General features: G+C 42.9%; 1 protein-coding gene across 5 annotated transcripts in view; it reads left to right on the forward strand.

Annotated features, from left to right (window-relative positions):
- Positions 1-12,909, forward strand: part of PLD1 (phospholipase D1) — a 142,022-nt gene that overhangs the window by 60,592 nt on the left and 68,521 nt on the right. For all 5 annotated transcript variants that reach the window (XM_039490032.1, XM_039490034.1, XM_039490030.1 and 2 more), the window contains 4 exons: positions 1,068-1,195; positions 1,522-1,667; positions 4,759-4,867; positions 5,344-5,409. In XM_039490032.1, the coding sequence (XP_039345966.1) occupies positions 1,068-1,195; positions 1,522-1,667; positions 4,759-4,867; positions 5,344-5,409 (449 nt within the window). The remainder of the gene's footprint in view (positions 1-1,067; positions 1,196-1,521; positions 1,668-4,758; positions 4,868-5,343; positions 5,410-12,909) is intronic.

Below are 12,909 nucleotides of genomic sequence, written 5' to 3' on the forward strand. Positions count from 1 at the left end.
ATCATGAAGGATCAAACCTGAATTTGAGGATCCAAAGCACCTTCTAGGAGTTGCTCAGCAGGAATGAGCCATAAGAAGCACATCCAAAGCCCATTGAAATCAGTGGAAAGACTCCTACTGGTTCCTGTAGGCTTTGGATCAGGCCTTAAGTAAGCTTTAAGATTTAACTTGGATTTCCTTTCTTTTGTTGTGTTTTAAGTTATAAACCCTTCATTTCATTTTGGCACAGCAGCTGCACATTACTGCACCTGTCTGTCTGTCATCTATGCATTTCTCGCTATCTAATAAAGGCAGGTTGGCTTTTTTTGTTTGTTTTTGTTTTTGTTTTTTAAACAGGATTAATGTTTTTTTTCTAATCTACTCGAGATTTCTGACGCTTGGCTGTTTCAGAACTCTTTAAAGTAATACTTACAAACTACCCTGAAACTGTCAAAACACTGCTTTTTGTCTTGCCTACAATTTTCATTAGTACCTAGGTGACCTGTTGCAAATTGCCAAAATGTATGAATGAGTAAGTCTGCAAACATACACAAATAGCCTCCACCAAAAAACCTTGCTACACAAAACACCCTTTTGTTCACTTATTTGACAAGTGTAATTTAATTTTAATTATTCCTGATAACACCTCATAATACATCAGTAAATATCCTGTAATATATTTTGTAACATGGATGAAGACTTAGTGATAGAAGACCTCATCGCAGCACTTTGCTATTAAATCTTTGCTGAGGCTGCTCATTTCGTGCATGAATTATGGAATGTGTTGCTTACCTACGTGCAAACTGCTGCGGTTTTACTGTATTTCTCCAGGTAACCATTGACCCTATTTTATGACAAGAAAGTGCTATATCTGGCATTTGAACTCTTCAAGTCAGATGACTTAATGTGAAGACTTCTATGAGCTGAGGTTCAATAGGTTTTAATAAGGCATGATATGCATTGGGGAAAAATAATATATAAATTTTTATATTATCATTATTAACTTGTTACATTATCCCTTAGCTATTACGCTCTTATTCATAGTTAAAATAGTGTTAAGATAATTACTATTTTATGATCATTTGCAGTGGGCATCCCATTCTCTGCAATTTATAACACTCAAGGGTTCAAAGAGCCTCATATACAGACATATCTAACCGGATGTCCGATTAAAGTCCGAGTTCTGGAAGTAGAACGCTTTACCTCAACAAAAAAGGTCAGAACATGAATGTTATTGGAACATTGTTTTAAATCCCAATCCCATTTTTAATGTCATACTCCTGTTACCATGTTAACTCATCACTTACAAGTTAACTTTCTGTAAATCAGCTAGTGGGTTTTAGAAAATATGAATACGTCTGTATGGGAATAACTCTATCAAGGGCAATATGAATAATCTTTGCCTGTTCTGTTTTGAGTCTAATAAAAATTGTAACTAAAAGTTGTAAGGACCTTTAAATAAAAAATGGTAAACTCTAGAGGATTTAATGCTAGAAGATTACCCATTGAGTACTGAAACACTGGTGCTATTCTTTCCTGCAGGTACCAAGTCCAAATGTTTATACTGTTGAGTTCACGCATGGGGACTTTACATGGCAAGTGAAAAGGAAATTCAAGAACTTTCAAGATTTCCACAGGGAACTGCTGAGATACAAAGCCTTCATACGAATTCCTATCCCTACAAGGAGGTAACTATTTTATGCAGTCTTACAACTATGGTTCAAGGCCCAAATTGCATTGGAAAGAAGCGAAAAGCCTGATTCTCTCTTACTTCTGTAGTATACAGGTGTAACTCCATTGACTTCCAAGATTCACTCCTGATTTACCCTGGTATAAATGAGAGGAGAATCCGGCTCAAAATCAACATATTAGTAAGCAGCAGTAATCTGAATGATCCAATGATCTCTTTCTTGCTAAATGTAAAAAGCATGTGGAACATTTTGTGCAGTCAGTTTTTAAGCAGAATTTCCCACTGAAATCATTGGGTCATTGGTCTTAAAAATTTATAGCACAATATAGTCTCTTACCTTTAAGGGCTTATATCTGTGAGTGCTGAGCTCTCTCGGGCCTGGTCTACACTACGCGTTTAAACCGGTTTAAGGAGCGTAAAACCGATTTAACGCCACACCCGTCCACACTAAGAGGCCCTTTATATCGATATAAAGGGCTCTTTAAACCAGTTTCTGAACTCCTCCCTAACGAGAGGAGTAGCGCTAGTATCAGAATTACCGTATCGGATTAGGGTTAGTGTGGCCGCAGATCGACGGTATTGGCCGGGTGGTATCCCACAGTGCACCACTGACCGCTCTGGACAGCAATCTGAACTTGGATGCAGTGGCCAGGTAGACAGGAAAAGCCCCGCGAACTTTTGAATATTTCCTGTTTGCCCAGCGTGGAGCTCCGATCAGCACGGGTGGCGATGCAGTCCGAAATCAAAATAAAAAAAGAGCTCCAGCATGGACCATGCGGATGTGATCGCAGTAAGGGCAGGCAAATCTGTTCTATCAGCGCTCCGTTACAGAAGACGAAATTCAAAATAATTTTTAAAAAATCCCCACACAGACGCCATAGCAGGGACTCAGCGCACTGCTGCGTGACAAGCGTAACGGAAAGCCAAAGAATCAAATGGACGCTCATGGAGGGGGGACTGGAGCGGGGACTGGAGGACTCAAGCAATCCCACAGTGCCTGCAGTCTCCGAAAAGCATTTGCATTCTTGGCTGAGCTCCAAATGCTTCTAGGGTCAAACACAGTGTCCGCGGTGGTTCAGGGCATAGCTCGGCAATTTACGCACCCCCCCACGCACCCCCAGAAGTGAAAGGGAAAACAATCCTCTCTTGACTCTTTTACATGTCACCCTATCTTTACTGAATGCTGCAGATAGACGCAATGCTGCAGCGGTCAACACCAACATCCTCTCTCCCCCCCCCCGCCATGGGTGGCTGATGGTACAATATGGCTGATATCCATCGTCATCATCAGCCTATTGGCACATGGGGCGGTGCAAAAGGACTGGTAACCATGCCGACTAGCATTCAGTGAGGTCAATCATGGGCGTCTGTATAAAAAGCTCCTGATTTTTCCTGGTAGATGGTGCAGTATGGCTGGTAACCGTCTTCATCATAGCAACAGGGGACTGAGCTCCATCAGCCCCCGCCCTTCATGTGTAAAGAAAAGATTCAATTGTCCCTGGACTAGCAGCGGGATGCTGGGCTCCTCTCCTCCACACTGCTTAATGTCCTGTCTGGACTATCACAGCAGCTGGAGGCTGCCTTCCACTCATTTCTCACTAACAAGTCACTGTGTCTTATTCCTGCATTCTTTATTACTTCATCACACAAGTGGTGGGACACTGCTACGGTAGCCCAGGAAGGCTGGGGGAAGAACGGAATGAACAGGTGGGGTTGTTGCAGGAGCACCCCCTGTGAATAGCATACAGCTCATAATTTCTGCAGGATCTGACACAGAGCAGCTGTACTCTCTGGTTCTATGATACAGTGGTTCTCTAGTACACTTGCCCATATTCTAGGCAAGACTGATTCTATTTTTAGATACCAAAAAGGAGGGATTGACTCAGGGAGTCATTCCCAATTTTGGCTTTTGCGCCCCTGGTTGATCTCAGCCAGGGGCACTTATGACAGCAGCAAATGGTGCAGTGCAAAAGGACTGGTAACCATGATCATCTTATTACCAAGTTATAGTATGGTAGATGGTACAGTATGGCTAGTAACCATCTCTGCTGTCATGCAAAAGCAAAAGCATGCTGCTGTGTAGCGCTGCTGAATTGCCTCTGTCAGCGGCATCTAGTACACATACGGTGACAGTCACAAAAGGCAAAACAGGCTCCATGATTGCCATGCTATGGCATCTGCCAGGGCAATCCAGGGAAAAAAGGTGCGAAATGCTTGTCTGCCATTGCTTTCCCAGAGGAAGGAGTGACTGACGACATTTACCCAGAACCACCCGCGACAATGATTTTTGCCCCATCAGGCACTGGGATCTCAACCTGGAAATTCCAAGGGGCGGGGGAGGCTGCGGGAACTATGGGATAGCTACGGAATAGCTACCCACAGTGCAACGCTCCAGAAGTCGATGCTAGCCTCGGACCGTGGACGCACACCACCGATTTAATGTGTTTAGTGTGGCCGCGCACACTCGATTTTATACAATCTGTTTTGCTAAACCGGGTTATGTAAAATCGGAATAATCCCGTAGTGTAGACGTACCCTTGGTTTCCCTTCCCAGTGACTCTAATGAGGTGCTCAGCAGCTGGCAGGACTGGGCCCAAGGACTGGGACAGATATAAAGAGAGTTGTGGAAAGAGGCCTGAGTGGTGGAGTGTTACAAAAGGATAGTTTGATATTGGCATGAGAAGACAATAGGAAGCTAGGGGGCAGTCGAGGAAACAAGAGTAAGGATTTTGGTGGGGTAGAGATGTGAAAGGCTAAGGATTAGTGAAACATAATGGTCCAATAACATGGTCCAAGTTCTCTTCTGCTTAAATAGGCAAAACTCATTTGAAGTCAGTGGATCTGTGGCCATTTGCATCAAAGGAGAATTTGGCCCACTATCCTCTGCTTTTTGCATTGTATTTTAGTTTGAATTGATTTGTACACAGTGATTTGTTAGACAATTTTACGCCTCCCCTTATCTTTCCTCACTACCTGTCCCTCATTTTATAATAAAGTTTTAAATAGAACATCAGGACTCTTGTGTCAGAGGAAAAGACGCTCACGTTCTACTGATCGGACAAATAATCTGGGATTTTTTTTTCTTCCAGTCACACAGTTAGAAGACAGACTATCAAAAGGGGAGAAGCGAGGCAGATGCCGAGTCTGCCACGCACGTCTGAGAACATGGTCCGAGAAGAACATTTTTCTAGTAGAAGAGTAAATGTCCTTCCTCCTTCTAAATACTTTGTTCAGAGATGTGGGTATGCTGGTAAAAGAGAGGCTATTGACATGTTGTGCTGTCCAACTTATTCTTGGGATTTTTCTTACTTTCACTATTGAGGACCAGCTTGTTTGCAGAGCTATGTTCTGACCAAGTTCACATGCCTTCTGTTTTGTTAGTAAATTCTTCTCCTTGGTGAACCGAAACTCTGCCAAATTTAGAGCCAAATTGTCCCTGCTCAGAAAGTGGAAGACTGCCTCAGGGAGCACTCTGCCAAGATCTGAGTTATTTCCCCTTTGTTGGGATATTGAGGCACAGTGGAGGGTGTGCTACATGTGTGTGGATATATATATTTTTTTCATTCAGTCAGTGGCTTCTTATTGATTCTCTTCATGACTTCCTGTAGCTATATAATTAGATTTTTATAGTAATCCCTACATCCTATCTAAAGTTTTCATTGCTTGCATTGTAGAAACAACTGGAAGACTACTTGACAAAGATCTTAAAAATGCCCATGTACAGGAACTACCATGGAACGGTAAGTAGTGTGTACAATGGCTTAAGCAACAAATAAATGTTCTTTTCACATATAAGTATTTAACTGAGAGAAATAGATGCTGTAGTTTACTTTACTATTAAAAGCATTTTACAGCCATTTTTATTAGGGCAAATATCTTCTCCAATGTCCAATTGTAAATCTGATTAGAACCAAATAAAATGCTGTTCTATCAAGCTATTGGGGTGTCACCGCTACAACACATTGTGACAACCTGCTTGTTAACGGCAGTCTTGTGCAGACAGCTCATTACACAAGTAATATGACTGGCTTCTGATTGGTTCTGGGTAACATTTAAGATGTTTGGTTGGAGGCAGGGGCGGCGCCAGGCCCCAGCACGCCAAGCACGTGCTTGGGGCAGCAAGCCGTGGGGGGCGCTCTGCCAGCGCTGTGGGGGCGGCAGGCAGGCTGACTGCCTGCCGTGCATGGGGCGGCAAAATCCCTAGAGCCGCCCGTGGTGGGAGGTTCAAATGCCTAAATGATGGGGGCAGATGTTACCTTCACTTTGGGAATCTTGGGAACTTAACCTCATAGGGCCAAACTATGCTTTGGCTTATATCCCTTACAACCCCATTGACTTCAGGAAGTTGGTGTTGGTGTTAATAAGAAGAGAATTTGGCACCCTGGCTTCCCCAAGTAATTCACCCCCCCCCCCACACACACACACAGGGCCGTGGTAATCTATATGTTCCTTCATTCCTACGAAATCTCATTGAAGTCAGACAGTTCATGTTATATCCAAAATTTGGCCCATATTGTGCAAGAATGTGTCTCCTGAAAGCCATGTTATGTACTTGGAGTTTCACCTCATTGACTGTCCAAATTTCTCACCTGGTAGTTGGAGGAAACTTTAGAGGCCATAACTGTATGTGAATAACATTCCTCTGCCATGGCCATTTATTTCCCCTTCTCCTGACCCCACATAAAGGATTTATTACTTCTCTTCTGTATCATCAGCAAAAAATGGTTTGTTGCAGAACTTACTGAATAAGCAGAGGGAGTTTATCCTTCTGAGCAAGACAAAACAATTGAGTACACTTGGTTTTAAAATGAGACAGAAACATAGACTCAACTTTACATCTTTAAGAGGGTATATCTGCTCACTATGTGTACTGTTGTTTCACTGTTGCCAATGCCAAATGTATCGGTTATACAGGGCAAAAATACCCTCCCATGCTGGCCAATATGCTAATATTACAGTGGGAAATCTGCACCTCAGATGAACTGGCTGCCATTTTAAAAAGCTCTGCTGTTGTGGACAGCGGTGTATGTTGAGAGGGGGAGGTTTAATTCAGAGTATTTGGCATTGGATCCATTTTCCCACTGTCCTGTATTTTGTCAGATTTCTCTGATATTGTCTACTAATCTAACAACACCAGAGACAGGGCGTTAGGGGACAAAAATACTAAACATGCATCATCTGCACCCTGGGCTCTCTACAGGTAAAGCCCATGGACCTGAGCATCTGTATTTCTCTCTCCAATCTTCCTCCAGTGCAGCTCCTGTGACGGGTTCAGTCACAGAGATCCCCTTGGGACTGTCACCTGATGTGCTGAAATTACCTCTGAGTCCATTTTCCCTGCCAGCTTAGGACTCTAGAACCCTGCTTTATTGAGCCAGACACGCTAGCCTGCTGCAACACAGACCCAGGGTCTGGGAACCCCCCCGCCAAAGAGCTGCAGACTTTAACTAAAAATAGCTCAGCAGATTACCTGTCTCCAGCACCCAGATCCACAGCTCCCTATGGGAGCCAAACCCCAAATAAATCCATTTTACTCTGTATAAAGCGTATACAGAGTAAATTCATAAATTGTTCACCCTCTGTATCGCTGATACAGAGATGCACAGCTGTTTGCTCTCCCAGGTATTAATCACTTACTCTGGGTTTATTAATAAACAAAAGTAATTTTATTAAGTATAAAAAGTAGGATTTAAGTGATGTCAAGTAATAACAGCCAGAACAAAGTAAGTCACAAAGCAAAATAAACAAAACAGGTAATATCTCACCCTCAAAGATGTTCCAATAAGCTTCTTTCACAGACTAGACTCCTTCCTAGTCTGGGCCCAATCCTTTCCCCTGGTACAGTCTTTGTTAGATCCAGCAGACATCTCAGGTGGTAAGCAGGGGTTTTCTCATGACTGGCAGCCTCTTTTGTCCTGCTCCACCCCCTTTTATAGCTTTGACACAAGGCGGGAATCTTTTGTCTGTGCTTATCCCCACCCCCGCCTCATCAATGGAAAAGTACAAGGATTAAGATGGATTCCAACATGGTCAAATGTCACTGTAAGACCCCTAGTCTCCATTCTTCCTGGGTTGGCCCACAGGTACACGGGAAGGCTTGCAGGTAAATAAACCATTTACAACCAATTGTCCTAGTCAATGGGACCCATCAAGATTCTAAACCACCATTAATGGCCCACTCTTCGCATTATTACAATAGGACCTCAGAGCAATACTTCATATTTCGAGCTTCAGATACAAGAATGATACATGCATACAAATAGGAGGAATATATTCAGTAGTTTATAACCTTTGTTATGATACCTTACAAGAGACCTTTTGCATAAAGCATATTCCAGTTACATTATATTCACACTCATAAGCATATTTCCATAAAACGTATGGAGTGCAACGTCACAGCTCCATTCTGTCCCTGTCCAGCAGAGACAGATATTGTTCTGAACGTACATTCTTAGAGTATTGGTTGGCTTTCAATTGATTTGACTTCTGTGAAGCACTCAGTGAGAACTTGCCTTGTGATGTTGGCTGCACTGCTCAGTGCAACAGGTGGTGCAGTTAATGGGGAAAGAGAGACGCTGGGAACAATTTATTTAAAATGATCATTCTCAGACCAGAGACAAAGCTGCAGATTTCTGATATTCACCTTAGACTAGTGTCTGTCCTTCTTACAATAGTACGGGTGTGTTGCTGTTCTTGTGTTGAAAAATCTGTCACTTGAAAACGGAGGGATGTGCTGCTTGTTTTGCTGCATGTGCAGATTTTGGCTCCTGAGTGTTAGGCTCTGCAAGTCCTCAGGCTGAGGTCCAGATAGATCTTTGGCTTGTAGATGTCTCCAGCTGAATTCTTTGCAAGTTCAGGCACGGGGCTAACTTGAGTGATTCATAAAGGCCAGATGACCCATGTGATTTATTGTCCCCTGAATCTTGTAAGGATCCTCTTCTTGCTAATCCAGTCACCCTAGAGGCGTTTTAACAACTGATCTGAACAATTCCATTGAATTCATTCCAGATATGCTTTTATCATGTATTTGTGGCTTGTGTGTTTTGTTCATTTGTATATAATTGGCTCAGCTTGGATGACATTGGCAAACCTAACCTGTAGCTCTTTTCCCCCTTGTTGCGGAGCTCAGGGCTATGAAGCGCGGTGAGATGTAAAGGGACTTACGTAATGTGTTGAATATACAATTTGTGTCTAAATGTTTTGCCCGCAAACTAGAAAATAGTATGTACCTAAACACTGTTTAGTGATATAACAAGGGCTGCACTCTTTGACTATGTAACCCTGAATGGGAAAGTTCATAACTGTCTCCTCAAATTTTTCTTAATGGAATATTTGTGTGTCTGCTGTTGTGGCAGGGTATTAGATATGGAGCTGGCAGCTAGTTGAGGATATAATTAATGTTGCCTGTTATGATAATCAGATACATCATGATAATCAGATACAGGTAATTGGGGCAGTTCGGCAAGGATGACTCAAATACCTTGTAAAGCCATTCTATGGGCTTGATTTGAAGATAAATGGAAAGACTCCATTGAGTTTAATTGCCTTTGAATCAGGACATATATGAGCTTGATAGTAAAAAGATTCCAAAATAACCCTAGTTTAAACCAATAAGTGTCCATGCAGCCTTTTGCACTGGCTTTACAAAATCAGTTTAAAATTACACTTCAAATTAATCCAGTGCAACAAGATAAACCTTGAATGAGTTTCACAGCTATACAATTAAAGAACACTTCACACACCCAACTATGGTTGCTATTTAAGGCTCTTATCCTGCAATTAGATCTGCTCGGGCAGACCCCTGCAGCCATGCAGAGCCCCACACTGCCAGATTTGATTACAGGACTGGGGTTTTGAACATGGAATTGTAGCAAACAAGAATAATATTTGCATGTGTATTTAGCATAAAGCAATTTTTCTGTGTATGATAAAATTGGAACACTGTCCTAGAACAATGTTATTCTGAGCACTGGTGATGTAGTGTATTATTATGTTGCCAGAGCTACTAGTGAACTATTTGTTTTTATCATTTTTTTAAAAAAGCTAGAGCTGCAATGAAAAACAGACTTTGGAACTGCTGAATCCTACTTAAAAAGGCCATGTCATCTGAACAATCTTTCTTAAAATCTTGCATAAATATATCATAGGTGCGTGGTTCAGCAGGGGGGGAAAAGATGGTTAAAATGTCTTGTGTATCCACGTTGCACCTGTTGTTTAATTTTTCATAGCTCATTTGCTCTTCAGCTAATCTGCTATGTCTGTTTTTTCCCCCTACCTCTTGTAGGGGGAAAACTATCATTGAAACGTCAGCCCCCATCTCATAGTTAAAATATTTTGCTACAGATCACTGTGAAACCTGAGTGGGATGTCTGGTCACCACAACAACAGCTGGGTAGTGCAAGAATTCAAATGTAAAGGAGATGAAAGGGTACTGCTATCCTGCTATCCTCTTTTTCAGTTTTCTTTGTGACTTATGAGATCCTCAGATTAAAGGCACTGTACCAGTAAAAGTATTTAACAAAATAATAATATTGATAATGATATCACTTAATCATATTTTTCCATCTCATTAAATAACTTTTCCTGTAATCTACAGGATTTTTCCATATTGAAGCCCCAATCCTGCAAACACCTGCTTAATTTTGCATATTTAAATAATCTGATGGAAGTCCAGTGTGACCACTCACCTGCATAAAAAGAAACACATGAGTTATGATTGGGGCCAAAAGGCCAAGCTTTGCCTTCTGATGCTCTCACAAGACATAGGATTTCATGAGACATTGTGCACATACAGAACTATCAAGGGCTGTATTTGTCCTGAAGGATCTCGTATGGCATTCGTATTTGGCTACCATCAGGAGCAGACCAGTCAGAGAGGAATGTGGTTCTGTGTTTGTGTTACTATGGACACCATTTTAAGGACTGGTTGGGTGGAGGGGACTGGCAGCTATAATGTAGAACAATATTTGCCTTTGATCTGGCAGTTCCAGGCAATAAAGTTAAGCAAATAAACTGTTACGTTTCCATCTGAGTGGTAATTTCTCCTACATACCTGTTTTTCTTTTCCTTCTTTGAGCACAGTTAGTCTCTCACTTTCTCATTACTAAATGTTCCCCAAATAACAACCTACTTACTTTTCAGAGCAAATGGCCAAGATTTTCATAAGTGATTTTATGTGCTTTGGTATTTGGGTGCCCAATCCGAGAGGCCTTAAGGGGCCTAAGCTTTCGTGGGCTACAGCCCACTTCATCGGAGCTGTAGCCCACAAAAGCTGATGCTACAATAAATTTGTTAGTCTTTAAGGTGCCACAAGGACTCCTGTTCTTTTTGCGGATACAGACTAACACGGCTGCTACTCTGAAACTTAAGGGGCCTGATTATCAGTGGTTGGATCCTCTGCACCTTTCAGGAAGCTGAAAATTTGTCCCCAGAGCTGAGACTGCCTGAGGCCCAACGTAAGCACCATGTAAAGGGTTTTAAATGGTACATAGGCCTTGCACAGGCTGTGCCGAATTTCACCCACAGAAAAGAATGAACTATTCACAGATGGCAGAACCTGTTTCTTCTTCCTTACCCAGGACAGATAGTGAGAATTTGTGAATTCGAAACCTTGTGAACAAAACCATGAAATAATTAGTTCTCTTTGCTTCATGAAAATGACAAAATCATAGGAAAGCAGGAAATCAAGTATACAGATACTGACTCCTACTAAGAGCTAGTTTGTGTCCTTGGGCCACATGACCATGCATGAGAATAGGAGCCCTTTGACTCATCTCTGTGGCTGTGCTATCCCTGATCATAGTCATAGAATTTAAAGCCAGATAATCTAATCTCACCTCCTGCACAGTGGTGAGCTGGAGCCGGTTCCCACCGGTTCCCAAGAACCGGTTGCTAAAATTAGACCTCCGTGGAGAACCGGTTGTTAAAGGGCCAGGAGGTGGGCAAAGAACTCCAGTCCGCCGGCTGGACCATCCTGTTGCTCCCAGGATTCCCAGCTGGGCAGCCTGAGGCTCCCTTGGCCCCTCCCCCGCTTCCCCCAGCTGCAGCGTGGCCAGCCGCCGGCATCAGCTGGGCAGCTCAGCTGAGCTCGGGAAGAGTCCTGCTGCCGCTTTTTGAGCAGCCCGGCGTGTGTGTGTGTGTGTGTGTGACTGCTGCAAGCTCCAGGGCTGGCCGGAGGGGAGGGGGCAAGTGGGGCAATTGGCCCCACGAGGATGTTTCCTCCAGGCCCTCCCCCGCTTCCCCCACCCCGCAGAACCTCAGCATGGCCAGCAGCTGGGCAGCTCAGCTGAGCTCCTGAGTGGTCCTGCTGCTTTGAGCTGCAGGCAAGGGAAGGGGGGGGGGGGAATGCGAGCTCCAGGGCTGCGGGGGGGGGGGCGAGGCAAATGGGGCAATTTGCCCCAGGCCCTGCAGGGGCCCCCGGCCCCATGAGTATGTCTCCCTCAACCCCGGCCCCTCCCCTGCTCCCCCCCCCCCCCTTAAATCAGAACTTTTGATAGGGAACCGGTTGTTAAGATTTTGGCAGCTCATCACTGCTCCTGCATATCTTGGTTTGGAAGGATTACATTTGTATTGGTGTATGTTGGTACACATCAATTTCAAACAAAAATGCAAACCAATGAAAAAATATTTCCACCAATAATCGTAATATACAAATAGATAAAATAAGAATAGTGCTGCTTGATAACTTATCAGAGTCAAAATCCAGTGATTTAGTCTTTTGAATTAGGCTTGTTAAAATGGATTAGCAAATGAATAGTAAAAGCAAGTACGATTTGTTGATTGAAGGATATTTACTTTGAATATTTGGATGTGTTGATTATTTGTGTTAATAGTTTATAAAACTTTAACTTTTTGAATTTCAACATCTGCTGTCACTAAATAATTGTCTGATGCCCTCCATCATTTCACATAACTGTGAACATTTACATCAGTAAAAATCTAAAAACATGCTTAAAATAAACATTGATATTATCTGTCAAAATTTTAAAAATCAGATTCTGTCAAGGCTGTATACGTCACAGGCCACCAACACCCACACTAAACCCCAAAACTGGAATTAGACTGAAAGATTACAGCCCACAGGAAACTAGACTATTACGTGACACAGGCAGAGAATAGGAGGGACTGAGGTGCACCAGTGCTTGAGCCCCTCCAATGGCAGGAAATTGATTAAGTGAAACATACCCAGGTAATCCTGGCATGTGACCCATACCCACTTGATGCAGGGGAAGCTGAAAACC

Source organism: Mauremys reevesii, linkage group 9, assembly GCF_016161935.1.
Source record: "Mauremys reevesii isolate NIE-2019 linkage group 9, ASM1616193v1, whole genome shotgun sequence".
NCBI classification, from domain to species: Eukaryota; Metazoa; Chordata; order Testudines; family Geoemydidae; genus Mauremys; species Mauremys reevesii.